The sequence below is a fragment of the Paramormyrops kingsleyae genome, chromosome 5, assembly GCF_048594095.1.
Source record: "Paramormyrops kingsleyae isolate MSU_618 chromosome 5, PKINGS_0.4, whole genome shotgun sequence".
Taxonomy (NCBI): Eukaryota; Metazoa; Chordata; class Actinopteri; order Osteoglossiformes; family Mormyridae; genus Paramormyrops; species Paramormyrops kingsleyae.
Window position 1 is genome coordinate 13,538,739 of NC_132801.1, and position 22,814 is coordinate 13,561,552.

The 22,814-nt window shown below is 39.3% G+C and overlaps 1 protein-coding gene across 1 annotated transcript in view; it reads right to left on the bottom strand.

Moving 5' to 3' along the window:
• LOC111848291 (guanine nucleotide-binding protein subunit alpha-13-like) overlaps window positions 1-21,331 on the bottom strand; it is a 29,279-nt gene extending 7,948 nt beyond the window's left edge. Inside the window, exons 1-2 of the mRNA XM_023820183.2 lie at window positions 20,986-21,331; window positions 8,198-8,424 (exon numbers count right to left, since the gene is read on the bottom strand). Coding sequence (XP_023675951.1) covers window positions 8,198-8,424; window positions 20,986-21,268 — 510 coding nt within the window. The 5' untranslated portion in view covers window positions 21,269-21,331. The remainder of the gene's footprint in view (window positions 1-8,197; window positions 8,425-20,985) is intronic.
• Between the last annotated feature and the right edge of the window lie 1,483 nt (window positions 21,332-22,814).

Genomic DNA, 22,814 nt, shown 5'->3' on the forward strand with positions numbered 1-22,814 from the left:
TTCTGCAACCTTGCAAATTCTAAATACTAAAACCTTTAATGTTAATCCCTGTTAATGTTTAATCCATTCAAAGTGTTGGCTGGAATTATTGACAGGTCAGCAACTCCAGTGTTTGTCTCAAGGACCATTCAGGATTAAGTTCCCACTAAGATCCAGATTATGCAGGATTGCACTGTTGAATTGCACAATGCAAATAAACAGATCCCTTTGTCACCCTGCAATATTTTTCATCCACCAGACGTAAAAGCGAGCACATCCTGTAAAGATGAGGTTTCTGATAAAGGCTGTTACCATAATTAAACATATAACTGAATAATAGTAGTCCATTGCTGATTAGGTTCTTTGCCTTGTTTTTTTTTTCTTTTCAAGTGCAAAGATCCATACAGCGTTATTTAAATAATTAAATAATAATAAAACATCTACATAATGCTGCAGTAATTTAACACGAGAAAAGGCAAATTCCTTGTATAAGATAAATCACAGAGAAGTACATGGGCTCTGGAACCTTAACTTGCAGCAATTATTACATCTCTGTCCATATGGAAAGTGTTTAAAAACACATCTTAGTTCTTATTCATCATGTACAGATCAGTACATCAGTTTCGGTTCAGTATGCATAAGGAAACAAATTAAAACATTTACCGACATGGGTGGACAATAAATTCAGAAGTATATGCTCAACATGGAGAACATTAAGCTAATTGTGGCTGTGAGATGGTTACAGCTAATGCTGCTTACAGTCAGTCAACATTTTGCCCCTACACCATGAGTAGCAATAAACAGACAAGCAACAAACTGCGTGTATATTAGGGGTGGAGCCGAACCCGATTACGGTATTCGGAAAGGCACAAATAATGTGTTTTTTACGAATACTTATTTCGAAGAAATACTTTTAAAAAATATTTGTATTCGGTAACAAGAAAAACTTATCAAAAAGCTGCGTTTCCTCATGAGACCGCAGTGCATGCCCGGATGAAGGAGTGAGTGACGTTCAGGAGTTGGGGGGTTGGCAGTAAAAGAGGTGACTGACACAGGCTGCTCCACACAGCAACAGAGAAGGCTCGGCTGAGCAAAAAAAAAGACTTTACTGCATCACTATTTTTGTTGAATAGATTTTTGTACCTTAACTGGGTTCCGGAGGCAGTTTATAACTTTCGGGAAGCGGAGTTTCATCGGGAGATTATTCCATTACGCTGCATTATTGACGTCTGCAGTTGGGTGCTCTCATGTTCGCTCTGTTTACGTAACTCTGTTAGCTCGGTAATTTATACAATAGGCTGTTGACAGAGTAACGTTAATGTTCGGTTAAAAAGGTTAAACCAATGCTTGTGTAGTTGTGTCGAATTGTATGCACTTGTGGGAGTTATATGGTACATTTAAGTTACTCTGTCTACTGCATATCCATAATTATTATAATGGATATAATTAAAGAATACTTACACTTCTAATTTACGTTATAGTGCAACGCAAAAAAAATGGATTTTACGCCTATTTTGACTTTTACTCGAATACAAATACAAATACTTTTCCCCCCTCAACAAATACAAATACGGATACAAATACCGGCTGCTTTGCACACCCCTAGTGTATATAAATTGATTTCTTATGAACTGTAACTACTATTACAGCTACACAATATTTTTCTTGTGCTCTTCTCAGAAAATGATTAAGACAAAAAAGACAAGTCTACATACATATTTCATTATAAAAGGAAAAACTGACATATTACTGGTGCCTTTCACTATTTAATAGCTCAGTATTAAAAATACAGTTCACTAGAAAAACTTCGACCTTGAAAAAAGAAACACTTAGTTTCCAATGAGCTACAGCTAAGTCAAGTAGTTGTAATAGAAAAAGGTTACAGAAAACACTATTATATATATATTTTTTTATGCTACCTGCAGTGTAAAAAGGTGCCATATTTCAAAAGGAAATTCTTCTAAAAACCCACACAGAGAATAATCTGTGTGCCACCACCTACAGGCACTGTGATTGTCACAGCAGCAAATGTCAACGGAGCTTCAGCCATTAAATGAACAGATTTGAATCCTGTCCCTCATTCAAGCTCTCAGTTTTGGATGGGTGGTTCCCTGTTTAGCAAGCAGCTATAAGCATGATGCAGACGTTTAGGCCACGAGGTCACAGGTATTACAGATACAGAAAACCACAACTCAGAAAGGTGCCATGACAGCAGGCGCGCTGAGGCACACTGGGCATGCTCCTCCAAGGTGCCTCGAGTTCCATGGGGAAGCAGAGAAATCAAACTCAGAATTTGGTGCCACTGAAAACCACATACAGTGATGTAGGAAAGGATTACACAAAGACAGTGACAGTCACTCTTTGTTATGACTCTTCAATGATCATTTACTTAAAATTGCAATATACAGGAAATGTATTAGGGTCTTTCAAAGAGAACGAGCTGCTAAGAACTTTAAATTACCTGTTCGACTAAATTACAAGGGATTATTTTCTTTCAAACTTGCACATACAAAATTGACCAACAAACTAAACTTTCTAAGGGTCTTCCTGGGAAGCCTACTAAGGAATTTATGCTTAGAGACATTAAATAGTCTGCACCCAGCCTAAAGTGAATACTGTGCAGGGGTTGCCCTAAACAGGTAAGAATCATTAAACACTGTTGTGATTTCAATATGCAAGTCATTGAATTGTCCTATTAGATCCGTGCTTTGCTGAAAATTGTTATGTTGCTCTTGATCCAATACCGCTTACCACTTGTAACTGGGCATACATTAGAAGCTCAGCCTAGGCACACTTATACCTAGTCAACTCTTCCACAGCGGTGTTTGTAATATGCTGTTTGCCTCACTTGTACACCACTCTGGACAGAAGGGTCTGCCAAATGGAGGAGGACCAACAATAAACCATGTAACTTAATGAAACTGAACTAAAAGCTTCTCTTTAAATGGAAACAGAATCAATTCCCACCATAGCTGTCAGTGTCATAATGAGTCATGGCACTGTACTTTCACTTCCCCTGAAAGTCCCACTCTGCATAATATAACATTTCCTGTGTACCATTTCCTTGTCCTGTGCACACCAGGGTAGCCTCAAACACAGACTAAAGACAGTACAAGTTTACTGACATGCCAATGGAGAGGTAGGCAGGCGGTGTGGTAACGTTTAGGGTAGTGCTGGACAGCATGACGAAAAATTTGTATCAAGGTATTTTGTAAGATTCTGGCAGTATCACAGTATTATTTTCGTAGTTCACCCTTACTGTAGCAGCAAATGTTTACATTAATAAAATGTTTACGAATGTTTTTTTTTAAAAAAAGGTGTGTTATTAAATATTAAGACCATTTACATTTAACTTGACAGATTGAAGTAGCAGCCATACAATCTATAATGCTTAACAACTGTATATGGAAATTTGCTGCATTATTAAGGTATAGCTGTTACTAAGGAGGGTACACACAGTTAATAGTGGTCCCCTCTCGATACACTCTGCGCAGCGATCCTTTGCAGTTCTAGCAGCAAACAATTTAATTTGCTACCTACTGAAGCATAATGATGCTTCAGGTATGCTACAGTATGGTGGTATATGAAAAATCCATACCATAGGGCAGGGTTCTTCAACTCTGGACCTCGATTCCAAATCCAGGCCGTGTTTTCAGTTCTCCCAGGTAGTTTAATAATTACGGATTCTGATTGGTCAAAGGCTTCACACCTGACTGACAGGTAAAGGAAGGCTGGAAAACCAGCAGTGCTCGAACCTCGAGGACCGTGAGTTGAATAACCCTGCCATAGGGGAACTTAAGAGGTATACCAGATGAATCAGTTAACTGGCCAGTGGGCTGTACAATATGACTATACATATCGGATGACGAAATAACTATGTCGTGGTGTCGCACAATACACCATTTATGCACATTTTCATCATTTGGATGACAGCTTTGCAAGGTTACACGCCACCACATGGGATGTGGCACTTGTATGGAAGTTCTTATTGGACTTCATTATTTGTAACCCACAGAACACAATCCACAAATATGTACCAAGATCCACAAATATTTAACCATTGGCAAATACGCATTTTTTATTTGCGTTGTACAGTCCTCTTCATTCGTATATCTGAATGAAGTTGGAAGTTTATAAGTAGAGGAGCGTCTGTATTCAGTTTTCCAGCTGTAATATCTTGCAAGAAAAGCAAGCAACACCCCATGATTTTCCGGATTTCTTGACAGGCAAATTTGAAGTAATATTTCAATGTGTGTGTGTGTGTGTGTGTGTGTGTGTGTGTACACTTCACCTTCATCAGCTAGGCTGTCCTGTTTACAATAACTGATGGTGAATGGACACAGTAAAATTGCTAATAAACATGCTTAAAAACATATATGAAAATTACATAGCGTGCATTGTCCCCTGTAGTTTAAAGCACACTAAACTGGGTTTAGGTTTACACTTATTAGTCTGTTAATTCTATGCTTTGTACTTTAAATGGACACAGTACAGTTATTATTAGTAACAGAAGTATTGTTCGGGAATGCAAAAATATTTAAAAAAAAATATTTTCCCGCCCAGACCTCTTAGGGGCTTTATATACTGCAGCTGATCAGTAGAAAAAAAATCACAAACGTATCACTATCCAAAAATATATTTTATTTGTGTTGTGTAAAATCATATCCACAAAAATACGGAATGATTTGTACACGTGAAAAAGGTTTTGCATATTTCTGAATCATTTCCCATCTACTTGTGGATCACATGACATGACTTCGCTCCTCTTTATTTGCAGATTTTTATTCAATTCCTACCACAGCTGATTTGTAGAAAGAATCTATAAATACAAGGTGCAGCCATGATAAATATCGAACTGGGATATGAGATGACTTGATATGGAATATGAGATTTCGGTCATATCGCACAGCCCTACTACCCAGCACTAGTTCAGGAATCTGGCTACTGGCCCCCGCAGAGAAGGAAAAGCAGGTGACTTGAGTGACATGCAGAACAGGAAAAGGTCTCACTAGCTGGCCAATCAAGGAAAGGTCTCACTAGCTGGCCAATCAAGGAAAGGTCTCACTAGCTGGCCAATCAAGGAAAGGTCCAAACAGCTGGTCAATCAGGGAAAGGTCTCACTAGCTGGCCAATCAAGGAAAGGTCCAAACAGCTGGTCAATCAGGGAAAGGTCTCACTAGCTGGCCAATCAAGGAAAGGTCCAAACAGCTGGTCAATCAGGGAAAGGTCTCACTATTTACCCTATCATGGGCACCACAAGAAGGTCCTGTCACTGACTATCTTCAGAATGCAGGCAAACCTGTCAAGTTTGCTTTTTCAACTAACATGTTTGCAAAGTAACAGTGCAACTGGTGTCACACACATGCAACAGTATCAAAAAAAACACGAAGAAACAAAAAAACATGCAGCACTGGCATATACTTTCCTTAATGAGCATTAACCCACTGTGGGATTCAGGTGCTCATGATAGAGCGCAAATGGGACAAGCCCAATAAAGTGATTGTCGAACCTTTCAGGGGCGGGTGGAAGGTTCAGCAGTGGCTCAACATTCCTGCCTGGATTATACCTTGTTTGGTCTTAGCAACACTCAAACGGTATGGGGCCGGAGTGGGGGTTGGCACGTCTTTTGATGCCCGCTGTACACACGAGCACAAGACAGGAACTTGAACGGATGGGGTACCGCAGAAACAGGAAGCGAGCGTCAAACTTTTCACTGATGGACGATTTGCGGAGGAGAACGTGAGAAAAGGCAGGGGCAGCTCCACCTGTGCTGAAGGCACCCCGACTATGGTACTCCTGACATTTAAGTCACCTGCTTCAGGGAAACCACACTGTGCTCTGCTTTGGCTCGCTGCAGCCTCAGTGAATCACGGCACAATTCTGCAGGGTCTGCAGGGCGCTGCTATGATGACGCAAAGGAAGCATGTACTCGGGACAAGTATTTCTTAAGAAGGATTATAAAAAGTAGAGGGTTTACGTCACGTGCTCAGAGTCCTGGGGACCGAAACACAGGCAGTTTATAGCCCGCTTTAATAAACTTGAACAATAAGATCTCAGTATGGAGGCAAATAAAACTGTATACATGCAAGTCCTCAGTTACAGGGTCTGGAAATATAGTTTACATACAGCCCTATGGCACATTTGAATGGTTATGAAATGCTAGGACATGTGTTCATATTGGGGTGGGTAACCAAGGACAGCAATGACAGGAGTGGGTGGAATTGTACTGTTTTCCCATTTATATTTCTACCTGTCATGTTAAAATGTTTAAATTGCATACATGTTAATATCTTACACTGAAGTGATTAAGGGCACAATTATCAGCTGCAGCGTTTTCATTTGAAAACACTACGAATTTTAGAACACTATCAGACCTTATCAGTCTGACCTGCAAATTAAGGGAGACTGAGGGAACTGAAGTGAGCATCGTTTGGTGTAGACTCAGAGCACAGCAAAGCATAAAACACTCGTTTTGCTCGATTACCAAGCTGTTCATCTACATATCACATCAAATACCACTACAGACCATGCAGTGATGGTCATTAGCACATACAAAAGAATAAAGTCTAAAGGAGGTGTTTGGATCCCTTTTAGGAGATACACAGCTGGGCTAGAGTGAATTAAACAGCTCTTACTACATTATAGTTGATTATTATATGCACAGCTGTGCATTATATAATACAATTACCTCCAACCAAGAAATCTGATTGGATAAGAGGTGTTCTATGAGTATCTTTATCAGAGTATAACCGCACTCAGACGATTCACATCAGCTGAAACACTCGACTTTACGGAAGCATCTAAAAACCGTTACATATACCTCATTTCCACCAACACTGAGCCACTTTTCTTTCTTTAAAGACACGCCATTTGTGTACGTAAATGAGTATTCTTCATTTTCGCTCGTTGTTTTACTACTGTGCTTCTAAGGATCGCACAATAAAACAGTCTGCTAATAACTGAACTTTGCTGTCCGCCTCATAATTTCTTTGCCACTCGAGCGCCACAATATTTTATTCATTAGACCTGCGGGATGGTTCTAATTTACAACGCAAAGTTATTCTGCTCATAAGCTGGCTAGTTGGTTCAACTGCTGATTCTGACGATATTAGACAAAACTATACCGATCATAGACTGAACTTTCCAGGTATGCGAAAGGTTTGGAGCGCTAGCCCGTCCCACTTTTGCTGATGTAACGGAAACTTTTTTTCTGCGGAGGCCTGTAAATGTTTAAATAAACAAACAAACAAAATATGCCGTGTCTTATTACGGTTACCTCGGTCTGCGGCCTTGTGCCTATGACCGAATCACAGCCGTGATATATTGGAGTATAACCGCACTCCTCGTATGTTACTGCTTAAATATGCTGAGTATACAGAACATTAGTAGTTTCAATTTGCTTACTGAATATCAATAAGGCCTTGAAGGCACTCCCCAAGGATGCTGGCCCATGCTGACTCAAAAGCTTCCCATGTGGGTGGGAAACCGTTTCATATACACACAACATATCGCTAAGAATGCCAACACCCAGTACTGCAGTTCAAAGCACAATGAAAATGGCACATTTGGCACCTACCATCATACTGCATTGAGGCAAACTATTTTACCAGGTCATTTTATATCCCTTTATCCACTGATCCCTGGCTGCCTATTTTAAATGGCCTCCTCAATGATAATACGCACTTTTCTAAAAAAAAATTAAGTAATATTTTGCGAAAAGCAGAGATTATGGGAAGGCCATACCTGGCAATTAAACCCATGTGAAACTCCAGTAATATTCAGAAATTTGTACATGGGTACATTTCTTAAAAGTTCAGTTGTAATTCCAACTATTTGTTGTGCATCTGTCACAAATTGTAACAATGATTGTGTGCCAGGTAAGCATGAGAAAATACTACCCTCAAAATTACACTTGATTAAAATAATAAAAAACAAAATAAAATAACAGATGTGCTATTAAAATCAGCATAGTTAAAAAAAGAGACCAATTTAGCTATGTACTCCCTGAAATGACTAGGAAATGACAGAACATTAATGTTTATCAATCTATGCTGAAACTAGACGACTGGAGGTATAAAAACAATCAAAATGTCATCATCCTGTCTGTAATTGATCTTAAGCTAGTTTTCAGCAGATCTTTCTGATAATGCTAAAATGTTCCACGGCAATTTGTTACTAATGATTTACTATAAGTCCGTTGCAGCGGCCAGCAACTCACCAGCTGAAATTCTCGCCGTCTGTCATAGGCATTCTGGATGCCGCTGTCGCTCCACAGCGAGCGTATGGAGGGCAGGAACTGCAAGAAGATCTTCGTCTCCACCATGCCCTGCGCAATCTGGACGGAGCGTGTGTCGAAGGACATCATGGTCTCCCCGTGAAGCTGGTTGGCGGGATCTCCCCAGGGGATGTGCAGTTTCTCTCTGGCATCAACCAGAACCCGGATTCCTGCAAAAAAAAAAAACACAAAAAAGTCACTAATGTCAAATACTGTCAAATGTCATATTCTTATACCCCTTGCCCAAACAGTATACTGGATATTAGCAGCACGTGTCACACTTCCACTCTACAACTTTACTACTGTACATTTAGTGGTTAAATTTTGTAAGCATCTCCAAAATGCTGGATGTCTTCTGAGAGCTGTCTGAGTACTCACCCCTTCCTGTGGAAATGGCAGTATCATAGGTTTTAAATAACCACATGCATGCATGCATTGCACATTAACCCAGCTGTATTTCAGTTTCTCTTGTCACCTGTAACTGAGCCTAAAACAGCACTGGGGGGAAGCCATGTACTGTAGAATCACTACCTCTGAAGATGTCATTTTAAAGACATGGCAAGAACAGATCATCACCTCTGATTCATCTATGTAATATCTGACTGGCACAGTGCCTGTATCAGTCAGCTCTTGTGGGCTATATTTTTCACAGCAGTCCTCTGCTCTCTGTATTCCTGTATTAACTGTTCCGCCACGATGCACGCGCACAGACACGTGCGCGCACACACAGGTGAGTACACTCCCACCAGTGGACAGAGCATCAGAAAATATGTCACATCAACCACCTGAAATATCTGTGTTTTTTAGACGCTCCCAGGGTGGTGAAGATGGCAACACTCGCTGATGTTTAGTTCAGTTGTTATGTTGACTGCTGTCATTAAAAGAAACACATGAACTCCATGAATCCTGTCGGCGTCCCTCTGCCGCCCCCCTCCCCAAAGTTGTCATGGACCCAAAGCTGCCAGAAATCCTAGCATTCCGAGTACACATATATAGAAATTGTGCACTTGTAATCTCAATTGTACTTGTAACGTGGCTTCTGAAAATGTGTAAATGTGAAGCTGAAATCTGTGACTTTGGGCTCCGCGCAGCTGCAGGATCCCTATTGTTTTTTTCTTACTGCAATTGTTTTGTTTTTATTTAACTTCACATGGTTGCAGCTTATGTGGTAAGTGTTTTATGTTTGATTGTTCTCTGCTAATTTAAACATTTCTAAGGATAAAGTGCTGATGAGGATAGATTGCTGATGCAGATGAACAGAAGAAAGCAAAAAAAAACCTTAATGATACTTATATCATCTTTAAAAAAAAAAAAAAAAGACTGCACAGCCTACCAATCCATTTATTTCGGGTTTGCGTCATTTATAGTGTACGTGTGCATGCATGTCAGTCACATCATTGACGTCATACCTACGTTTTGTACTGGATGTGGGCAGTGGTGACTGTGGGCAGAGGTGGCTCAATGGTTAGGGAAGCACACTCGTAACTGAAAAATTGCAGACCAGCAAGGCACCACTGAGGTACCCTAAGCAAGGTACCACATCCAAGCACTGCTCCACGGGCGCTGAATTAGCTGCCCCCTGCTATGTCACATATGGGTTTAATGCAGGACACATTTCGTTGTTGTGCACTGTGATGTGTCAACAATGATAATCAATAAATTCTAAAATTGACTAATCATGCTCTGACCCACCTCATCAAGCAGACCAGAGCACAGGTAAGCGTACCATACCTGGGCACAGTAAAGAGCAATCACACTAGTCTAATGTACTGGACCTTGGGGGTCAAACATGCTTGGGCGCAATATGGATCAGCTAGGGTGAGTACAGCCTTTGTCTCCTCAAATCTCATTCCTAGAGCACTCCAGCATTTTAAAAGCTGCCTATTGTCAGTGTATATAAAAAATAACAAGATGGCATCAGAATATTTCAAGCACCTGCTGATGTATGAGTTGTAAATTTGTTTGAAACTTCAAATTAAGTCAAACCGAATTACTAATTTATTTACTAGACAAATATATGTTTGAGATGAACTGAGCTTAAGATCATTGTAGGAGTAATTCTTTAAGAAAGTGTTTAACTTGTTAAAGATAAATCTCATAGACAACACTATATCATCGTTTGTTAATCCACATGTCAATAACTTATTACACACAGGAGCACTTGTTTTACTGTCTCAATGTTTAAAGGAACTTGTCATACCTGTTTACAGTCTTCCCCAGGTGAGGCCAAGGATTCAGACTAATTTGTGTTTCAAAGAAACAAAGGGCAATGAGGCGACTCCTTCATCGATCAAATCAAACATCTCCTGAGATGAGAGTGAGCATAACGATTACTTGGTAACTCCAATTATGCAGCACTTCATTAAAATGGGGAATTCCACACAACCAATCAGACATCAAATGCAATAAAAATGAAATTAAAAATAAAACCATTCCTTTCATTTCACTTAAAGACTACTTAGACCATTAATAGGTACTGCACATTGTGTTCTGACAGTCATTACAATCTATTCAGCAATAATTACATATGAATATAACTCCTAGCCTTCGGTATCAAACTACCATATAAATGCAACGATACATTAAGAGTTTAATTTGCATAAATATTATGGATGCGCATTTGCATCATTGTGATGTCGATGTGATACTCCTCAATGCATGGCCAATGATCCAATACATTAAAAGCTCATAGGGAGCAAATAAAAACATGATAGGATTTGATTCAACATAATGCGATACGATGCAATGACAAAGAACACGATGCTACGCAATTCAATATGGTACAAATACAGGAACAGTTTAGAGAGGGAGAATCAATCTAGGCCTAAATATAAAATTACTGATCAAAAAGTATTGGTCATATTTGTAAACATACAGGCACATGGCTTCTACTAATTGTTATATATATTAATAAATTGGATGTTACAGATGCAAAAAAAAATAAAAAATACCATGCATCTCAAAATTCATCCCAAATTGTATCCGGTGCAAGCTTCTGATTCCAGGGCTTGTCCTTTGAAAAATGCAGGCGCACACAAATTTGTGCACCTAAAAAGTGCTAGGTGCACAATTTTTTTTGTGCACCCTAAAAGTGCTAGGTGCACAATTTTACCTTTTTTGTGCGCCTAAAATGTGGTTGGACTTTGGTGCAATGGGTCAAAATCCAAAAAGTCCTAGTGTTAGTTGAGACATATTTAACATATTTTGTAGAAACCCATTTAAAGTGAATCACTTTTTATTGGTGAATAAAATTTGCAATTCAGAATTCAGTCTTTTTTGCATCAATACTTTGGAGATTGTCCTCAATTTGCATAACACTTGCTGCAGAAGGCTCAGAGGGGAAGAGCACCATAATATTAAGATTATATGGGCCAAAACTTAGAGATGGCATCCAATACATTGTATGAGCCAAATTCTGTTTCTCCACTGAAATTGCATTTGTTAGCCAGTGTCTTCTCTGAAAACTTAATTCTTGGATGAAAAACACATCAGCAGTCGATCCCAGCAGCAGCCGATCCTTAACATGTATACAGCTAAGACTAACTAGTTACAGTATGAAGATGCCATCTCTTAAGTGCTTGAGTAGTTTTGAGTAGGTTGCCTTCCAGGATATAATCTGCAACTAGACCACAGGGTGAGTAATGACAGTAGCCAAGGATATTGCTATTGGACTAGGACTAGGAGTGGGGATAGCTCAATATTAAGAGTTGGACAATAGGGTTGGGTCGATAGACGATGCCATCGTCCATCGCCGATAGACATCACGATGCTGAGCCGACATCGCGATCCTCCGCCCCACCCCCGCTGCAGCAGCAACCAGCTCACGAAAAACACACCACTTAATCACACTATATAGCCAAATTAAATGCATGCTTTCAATTTCCGCATCTTTACTTATATTATGAGGAAACAACAAGGAAGTTGTTATAGCGATCACAATACAAATTACAGTGAACGCCAAACGAATTACACGAACTAGTTCGTTTACATTAAAAAATGAGGCATACAGAAACAGCAGAAATTTGTTATTTTTTTTATTAAATAAGATTAAATAAACTACACCAAATATGCCTTTTTCATGGTTTTACCATAACGAACAGAACTTGACCGCAAATCCTACACACCACTTCAGGCGTATCTCGTGGCTGTCCTGTTTCATTCGGTGTAAAGTTCAAGTATTGCCAGAAAGGTGAATTTGCACCTTTTTTTTACCAACCGAGTTTGTCGACGCCATTATAACGACACAGATCACTGTGCCTATTCCTGCCAGAGTCCCGCGGAAAAAGTGATTGACAGGTGGTAATTTGTGTGTAACATCTTTATTTATTTATGGTTTGGTTATGGGTAAAACAAAGACCATGCGGGTCAGGTAGTGGAAACGGTAGGCTACAATTAATTAATTCGTTATGAATTAATTATTTAACACCAACCATCGCTCCCCTCCCCAAAAACGTTGCATTCTGACACGGATGACCCTTGTTATCCATGCTTTTTTTCGACGCCATTGTTGTCATGAATATAATTCCGTGGAGCGTCGAGTGGTCACGTGACAAAAGGCGCGTACAATTTAATTCTTTTTTATTGATAGGCGCGCATTTCTTTGCGCAGCTCTTCACCATTTTAGGCGCGTGATGGCGTGCACGCGCAATTGCGCACCTTAAAGGACAAGCCCTGTGATTCCCCCCCCCCCCCCCCCAAATTGAGGCAAATCGCATTGTGAACTTTTACTCCGGTGAACCATTCCTAACAAATATTATCTGATTCATTCCCACAGCAAGTGAGAAACAACATATGAAACTTAAATCTGGGGGGTTTCCTCAGTAAAAAATACCAAATTACACAAATATAAAATTGTTTCTGTGACTACAAATAGTGTTATAATGAACCGACAAAAAGGTGTCCTGTTTATACATATTTGTTTCCCCCAAAGTCAAACACACCCATGGAAAACAAGTCACAAGTTCCTGCACTTGAGAGAGTCATCTTAAGGGTATTTCTCCACTGCTGATGAAGAATTTGAACACACAAAGTTTCTTCAAAATGTCTGAATAAATAAAATATTTGAATTGGCTTTTAAAAAGTCTCCAATAATCAAAGTACTACAACAAACTGTGAGACTCTACAAAGGCATACACATCAAGTCAGCACAGTACATACACACGGCCATACATATGCCATTTCCCATCAAACTCCTTTAAATGCAAAACAAGACGTTACTTCGGCATATGCGTTTACACTAATGTGCCATTAGTGTTAATTACAGCAGCAAAATCGAACACCCACAACCAAAAAGCCGTAATGTTCCTAACAGAATGGCTGCTGTGTCCTGGAATCAAAAGGCTTAAAAGTCTTCAAACAGTATTTTAAGGCTAGTTTTAAATTTTTATCCAACCGAGAGAATGATACTATCCGTGATAAATTAACTTGTGGACAATTTCCCCTTGCTCTACCCATTCTAGTTCCGTGCATTCTGCTATCATGAGAAGGGTGCCAAAAACCACAAGTGTGTTATCTATAATTAAGGCAGTAGATACGGAGGATATTGTACGAGCATGTAGGCGTCAGAGAGACAGATATCATTAAAAAAATTTTAAGGCAGGATCACAAATCATGATCTTTTTCAGATTATTTTGCAAGTTGCTGAAAAGTACAAGCAAATCAATTCCCTTATTGTAAAAAATATAGATATAGCCCTATAAGGTAACAAAACCTAAAAGATAAAATAACAGCATGCCCTTTTGGGTGTTTTCTTTTGAGGTGGTTAAAAAGGTTTGTCATGTTGCCATCCAACTTGTGAATCTTACCTTTGCAAATTCTTCAAATTACTATTGTTTGCACGCTTTTGGAAAATCCAAACAAGTTCCCTACTACCGACATTGAATTCTTTTCAGGGATCAGCTCCGCAATGTAGTTCATACCACCATGTTGCCAAATACGCAATGCGTTGCATGTTGTGCATTGCATGTTGGGACGAGGGCACAAATGGGAGAGAGGAAGAAGCTTCACAAATTTTCTTGCTAATGAGTAAAAATTCCTACAGATACAATCCAAAATCTTGTGAAAAGCCTTTCTGGAGGAGTGGAAGCTGTGGGGGGGACCAACTGCATATTAATGCCTATGGATTTAGAATAGGGCGTCAAGAGTTCCCGTGGGTGTAATGGCTAAGTGTCCCAATACTTTTGTCCATATAGAGTACCTGTCACAACTCTCGCATAACTATTACCATGACAATTTGGTCATCATAATCAGAAAAACACCATTTTCCATACATGAATTTTAGAATATTGTGATAAATATCGACATTGTGAAAATCTCTGAAAATATATTTAAGGAATATCGCCCAGACCTAATGTGATATAGTTAAAACAAAACATAGATAAAAACAGCAAGAATAGTTAATACTACAAGAAAACCATGCAAACAAAAAAAAAAAACTAAAGGCAGCAACATTTATTCTAGGCAGGCCTTGTCCTGGGAAATCTGGCAGTTCTTCACTAGAACAATCCAGAAGACAAACTGTATGTAACATTAGTAACTGCCATCGTTATATTAAATTCTAGATAATATTTCAGTAATTAGATGAGGCCATGAGTCATGTTTAAAAGCTATTGGGTAATGCTGTGTTCACTGCTGTAATATCTTCAAGTGTCAATTTTCACTTGATTCATGAATTGCGTCAAACTCTTCTCCACTCCAATTAATACGTTTGCATATTTAGAGCACTTCCATCCAACTCACTTTTCACACCACACTTCGGTTGCCACTGTTTATACTTCACTAGTCATTGTTCTGAGGGACCCAGAAAAAAGCAATGACCCCATGGGACACTCTTCAAATCAAGAATGCATGCCATTGCACACTGCACAGGCTGTGACAGATCATATCACAGGGCCTTTTTTTTTTCTTTGTAGGCCAGTCTCTTAGGTTACTTAAAAACCAAAAAAAAGCCAAAGCAAAACTCTCTGCACATGACACTGCTGTGAACTGCTTGGGCTGAATGCATCAACTAGAGGCGCGGTATGTCTGTACGCTGATATATCAAAAGCAAAAGACAATCTGCAATTTTTAAACAGCTGCTGCAAGTACACAAGCTTGTATTATTTACTACCAATGGCTCAAGGAAGGTCTGCATGACATCACATTGCAATGTAATCACGATTATATGAAGCATGTGCAACAATCACCAGAACTTTAGATGACTGGTGTAAACACTTGTCCGGATGCAGGCTTTTTGGTACTATACAGACATTTTCTCACGCCCACAATTTAGTGAGTAGTGAGCCTACAATATTAATGAGATGCATATTGTAATTGCGAAAATGTATTAATCTGTATAAATTCAGCCTATCCATGTTTAAGTTAAAAAGACGTCAGTGGTGGTGCTGGTACTTTATGCAGTTTGAAGTCTGCCATGTTTATTGAACATAAGCAGACACCGAATTCATACAGATTACTAACTTCTGGGCATCATAATATGCCAGTCATTAATATTTTAGGAGCACTACTAATCTGCTTAGCAAATTGTGGGTGTAAGTAGACGTCTGTTTAGGACCAAGCCAGCATCCAAACAAATGGTTATGCCCAACATCTAAAGCCCTGAGGATTATTGTGCATGCGCCCTAAGAATACATCTACCTCCACTTCATTGTTCAATGGTGAGCAAGGAAAAATACTTCAGATATCATTCACCGGTATGGTTAGGAAGAATACTACTCTACTGTAAATTATTCTATATCTATATCTTCTATTCCAAAATCATGACTGGTTTATATGAACCATCTCTGTCCACAGTGCTTTACAAGGGCTTCCCTATGCAGATATCCATGCAGCAAGCAGCCATGCTAGTGCATTAACACACACACATTCAAAAGATTGAATGATCAGGGAAAACAAAGGCTAGGTAAAAAGGCACTTGCCTTAAAGTCTTAAGACATTAAAATCACTTGCAGCCAGTCATAAAGTAATGGACTATTTACTCTCAAAGGAGAGCAACACATTACTCAGTACTAACAGCATTGCAAAAATGAGAAAAGTGGCAATACAGGAAACTTGAGAATATGCTGATCAGTACTTACAGAGAGATAATGCATGTTTTTAATTACACTGGATCATCTACTGTAGCCAAGCACAAGCTGGGTCTGTCCCTCTCAGAGTGTAAAAGGTAAAAATTCATAAGCCTACAGAAGCCTCACAGAATTGTTTGTTCACTATCATTAGGGTTTATTCTGCCTTAAACCTCCTCTTCACCATCCCGTGACAAGTTTGCATTGTACAGACTCTTGAAAGCCAAGAGAACAACTGGCTGCAATGTGAAAAAACCATGTCAGTAACCTACTGTCTCAGGAGAATTTTGGAAAAAAAAACACACAGCATCTTGCCGTAGGCTGTAAATACCTTTCAAACATGCTCAGGGAGTTACAGTCTCACCCAGAAACCATATATTCACAAGGTGTCACATGGAATAATTTAAACTCATTGAGTATGTAAGTTTGTGTTATTCATAAGATTTTACTGTTTGATCTGCGCCGATCCAGACCTATTTGATGGCCATGTGTGACCGATCCACATCCTATACTTATTTAGTTTTTGGCAATCGCACGACAGCTCTTTCCTATTTTATACGTGTTTTTTTGCGGCATTCAAATCGAATGCTAACGCTGCCCCTCAGTCTTTTTTGCTACTCAGTGGGTGTGAGTACAGTGACTTCCGCCTGCTATGACGTCATGCGCATACCCTTCGCAGTATGAGGAGCATTATATAAGACGTGACGATCTGGGAGTATTTTACACTTTTAACAGAAACCAGTAGCACAGCGATTTGCAATCTATGTAAAATTTAGTTTTGAGGTAGAAATATAGCGTTTAATGGACAATCCCATTTAACAAAGCGCACGCAACTGCGAGACAAAACAAAGCAATGGATGATTTGGGAGTCACTAACTTAATTGGACTGTTTTGCGAACTCGCTGCAGCTTGTGATACAAGAGGGGCTGCCATCGCAACAAAAGTGTAACTGCGCTGACGCCAATGGGAGAAAAACTTAAAATTTTAAGCATTCGCCACTTGTGTATACATGCTTTGAAGATATTCACATTGAACTGTAAATGCCTCAAAAACGCTTAAAACAAATGAGGTGGAACAGTACGTTATGTATGTTTGTAGTAGCCTAATTAAATTTTTTTTGTCATGCATTTTTTCCATCTGTATTTACTAGCTTAAAAAAATGTACATATAAAGTATAACAAAGTAAAAAAAAAGCTCTTGTATCGGAATTGGTATCGGTATCGGCAGTTGTGTATCGGAATCGGATCGGAACTGAAAAAATGTGGATCGCCCAACTCTACACTAAATAGACTAAAAGGGCCTTTTAAATGTATCTGGATGGTGATACCTATACGCCTACCTATTTTACATTATGCTTGTTTTAACACACAAATTCTACATGGTGTACTCTAAATACTATTCCTAGTAACTGCTACCCAACTGTAGTACTACAAGCAATGCTACAAGATAAATATTGGCATGACAATTTCAATACGAAGTTACTCCTATCAAAAGCAAACAGGTGCTCAGTGTTCATGGGTAAGACAGAAAGCGAGAACACTGTGGTCATGGCAAAAACCGAAAGAATGATGCACTACTTTCAGTGTTTGTGTATCACAGAGCAATTTTATATTATTTTATATATATAGATGAATGCCTATGTCATGTAAAGAATATTTATCTACCCCTCTGGTAAATGAAACCTACAGTAGACATTTCTTTTGTACATGGTTTTGTCATGGTATGAAGGAAAATTGAAACTGCAGAGCTAAGAATAAAGATTTCTAAAAACAAAACAAAAAAAATTATCTAAAACACCAAACACTCTGATTAGAGAAGCCATCGAAGGAAAAACATGTACTTCACATAGGACATGATAACAAAAGTGAAAGACTTTCAGAGGTCATTTTAGAGAAGAGAAAAAATACTGACAATCTTACTGAATGTGCTGGTGACATGGCCCCTCAATGTGCCACAAAGCTCATGGCTATACTTTATAAGCTTGAAAGTAAGAGCAAAGCCTGATAAAGGGCATTTGCACAAATGTAATTTACTACAACAATATTAAATACAGGTAATATATTCTATGGGAAATGTAATACCATGTTCGATATCTAATGCACACCAGCATCTAAGCGTACATGCTGAATACGATAAGTTGTTTCAGTGGTCTCATGAATGTTTTGTGAAAATGCTGTGTAAATTGTTTCTCCAATTATGGTTTTCTCCAGTTTTCCTAAAATATATTTAGAAAGTGGTGTCCATGCATATAAAATACACTTTTACATGGCAGAAAGCTTAGATATAACATAGCCCATAGAGAGAATAACTCAAGGATTCTGCTTCAGCATGACTACCAGTTACCGCTTGACATTTGTCTTTGCTCTCTATCTGCATCTTTGATGCACTGGAAATCCCCACCCACCAGCTACCGTTGAGGTGACTGTGGTGGCAGCATTAACGTCAATCAGAACCTACTGAAAATGCACTGGGTGAAAGCATTACACCACACGACACTTTTGACCCCACTGCCTAGACATTGAAATCCAATGATGGGACTGACTGTATCTTATCATCTGAATCTTGCAGCTATAGGTGGTGTACATTACATGTTAAATTACAATCATCAGTATAAAGACAATGATGGGGACCAAAAAAGAAGAAAAAAAACTGCTGTCACCGTACTATACCTCTGCCAGCTCGCATGTCCTTTTTTGGGGCGATTTACTTTTTTTTTGCTGATCTGAAATTTGTGCTCGAAGCAGAAATTATGGCGCAAGACTTCCTAACACAATGTAACGGATTGTGATTTTGATTGCTTACGAATCATCTTTGAAACCATTTTTTTCTTGCATGATTGCAGGTTTGAGACTTAAGTTTTACATCTGGAAATGTCTGCCGGTCTATCTAGCAGAAAACGAACCAGGGCATCTAGTAAATGTAATAAGATGAAATATATGCAACCTTGTGACAATTATCCGTCAACATTATGACAGCAGAAGATTAAAAAGAAAAGGTGATCCGATTCAGGCTAAAAGTACCAAGCAAGCAGTTCAAACCAGACCGTTAACAGTAATCATTTTCCACTTGTGGAACCAGTTTTTCCTTATAAATTCTGCGTGACTGTACACAACAAACGTTACTTATATTTTTCATTCTTGAAACGTCTACAAAGTCTGCAATATTCGCATTTTCCCAGATATATTTTAGTGGGCGTGTTAACTGCTTCACAAATTCAACTGTACACACCTCGTTAGAAAGCATTTACTGCTGGCCGTCTACAAGCACTTAACAATAATACATAAACTCCAGTCATATCCATGAAATATTTAAGCGTACTTGCTGCAGCCAAAGCTAAAATTTATCGCTTTTACTGCTAATTCTGACGATCCACATGGCCCTCGTTGACGACGCTGAAGTTGGCTCCTTATTCGCAGCTCCTTATTCGGATTTTCCGGTCCACCTTAAATGCTTCGCAGCCCAATGCAATGACGCTATTGCGCCTGTAGGGGGGCATTTTTAATACAGTACCTTAAAGCATTAAATCAATCTGGGCCAGGACAATGTCACTTTTTCTGTATAGTAGGATACCTGATGTGTACTGAGAAGTTGATATTTGCCTGGCCCAGAGAGGTTTAAGGCATTAAAATGGGCATGGAAAACAGGCTTCCCATTAACGCCATTGTCCACTATAGTATGATATGCCTTGTTTCCATCTGATTTTTAAAGCATTAAATCAATCTGGGCCAGGACAATGTGACGTTTTCTGTATAGTAGGATACCTGATGTGTACTTAGAAGTTGATATTTGCCTGGCCCAGAGAGATTTAAGGCATTAAAATGGGCATGGAAACCAGGCTTCCCATTAACACCATTGTCCACTATAGTATATGACATGCCTTGTTTCCATCTGATTTTTAAAGCATTAAATCAATCTGGGCCAGGACAATGTCACTTTCTGTATAGTAGGATACCTGATGTGTACTGAGAAGTTGATATTTGCCTGGCCCAGAGAGGTTTAAGGTATTAAAATTGCCCCCCTACAGGCGCAATAGCGTCATTGCATTGGGCTGCGAAGCATTTAAGGTGGACCGGAAAATCCGAATAAGGAGCTGCGAATAAGGAGCCAACTTCATCGTCGTCCCTCGTTGGCCGTAATAAGTTTAGACACGGAGGGCTCCTGCTGGCTTCGCGGCCAGCTACAGTAACGTGGTAGCCGCCGCTACAGTACATCCACGCACACGTTCGACTATTTAACAATCATTAAACTATTACGTTATCGGGTCACCTACATAGTTAATAAAGTTTACTTAACGGGGCAAATATTTCCCCCATTCCAGTACTAGCTAAACATCTGCTAGCATACTATCTAGAGAACTTAACTGAAAAATGAATTCGGTTTTACGTAACGTTTTGAGTACGTGGATATACAATAGAGTTATATGGGTTTTCTGAGGGGAAAAAAAATCACTTCACTTAGAGATTTAAACCTTACTCTGTGAGACGAACCACGCAGAGCTACCAGATAGCATGGGCGTTTCTTACTCGGGATAAGCGGGGGATGCTGCTGAAGGCAGCCACGCAACTTTCTATCCCTTTCCGTTTGAAAGGCTTTATTAGCTCAAAATAAGGAGCCGCTCGCAAGCATGGGGGCCGAAGCGGCTCGTTTCTGTCGTTCCTGCTCACCTACCTTTGATTACATTGCTGTATATCGTAGCCCGGAACTCCTCTTTGGCCCGCTGATCGAAGTCCTCCCCGTGTATAATGCGCATTTGTTTGAGGAAAGTGGACTTGCCGCTCTCCCCGGCGCCCAGCAGCAGGATCTTAACGAGCCGCTTCACGTACGTTTTATCCCGTTTTAGGCACTTGTCGATCTCCTTAGATTTCCTCAGTTGTTCTGCCTCGTTACTGCTGAGGAGGCAGTTCGGGAAACATACATTTAGAAAGGACTGGGACGGCAGGAAATCCGCCATCTTTGTAGCAACTTCATCGAGACAGAAGGGAGCGATTCAGCGCGCTCCCGCAACGAAGCGATGGGCGGGGAGAGCACTGGGGGTGGGGCTGGAAGGCGCGAGCACTACGTCGGGGACGTGCGACGCGCCGTATTTTTTTGCTGTAGTCGGAGCATACGAATCCTAGTACGTACATACAACGAGATAAAATCAAAACGAATGTAACTAAACCATTAAAATTATATTAAGAAGTATAATAGGCCTATAGGTACTCGAGCAGATTTGGTAAACATCTATAATCAAAATTCGAAATGTATAATTGCGTGTGTAACAACACTATAGTTGCACATTAATACATTCTATTAGTCTGTTGTCTTCAGTATTAATGGTATAAATATATATGGTGGAATCTGGACGCGTTCGTAGATTTTTTTTCCCCTTGGTTTGATAGGGAATCACTGTTATATGTGGGAAAACAGACACATGGATTGTGTTTCCTAAGACTCATTAGTAAATCTGCAGAAAAACAATTTGACACAGAATTATGTCCCAAAAGTACACTATCCATATACGTTCAAAGAGACTGAGCTGGATGAAAACACTGAACTCAAGACACACCCTGCTTACTTGTTTTTAATGGTTAAAAAACTTTAGGGAGCAACAGTACATGCCATTCATAAAGGATTACAGAATTGTCTTTACTTTAGTTCTAAGTTGCTTTAATTGTTTATATAATATTTTATTATTTTGAATAATAAGCCACAACACCATTTTCAGATACTAATCAGGCTTGCAACTAAAATGTGTCCCCTATCATTTGTTAAAGACCAGGCTTGAGATGTCTCCATTTACCCAATAAGAAAACTGCCAGTAAGAGATTGTGTATGATTTGTCATCTAATGCATCAGCTGTGAGACTGACATCTTAAGGAATCATTAAAAGATTCAGCTCATTCACTTCTCTGTTACCTGGACATTTGGCAGACAAATAATCCAGGATAAAACATATTGAACCATCAGCTTACAGAGTTTCGTTCTTTATTTAAAATCGTTTAACCCACTCTATTCAACTTTCCACTGTCTATGATTAAATTTCATGTAGAGTTTAATGAACATTGCCAGATGTCTGTTTGTTTCATTGCATACATTTTCCTTTGTGTACAGACAACTACTGTGCTATACAAATAAATAAACACGATTACATCCTTTACATGTGTGTTCATTTTTCTTGCATCCATGATGAAGATTATTAGCCAGTAGCATTTTATGTTACATTAGTTTGAACACATTGAAACTGATGCTGAAACAGTATTTAAGCAGAAACAGGATATGTGTCCCAGCAAAGTTCTAGTGCCAGCTCACAATGGTCTTTTTGAAAGTTAAATAGAGATCTATTCATAGAGAACAATTAGCTACTAAGCTAAGTCCGTGCCTGTTTGTAATTGATACAATGCGGCTCCTTTGCAAAATGAGGAACTTATCTGTGTGATGTCGAAGAGGCTTGCTTCACAGGCGTGCGTGCAGCACTTTAAAAACATGGAGAATTCTTCCACCGGCCAGTTTTGTTG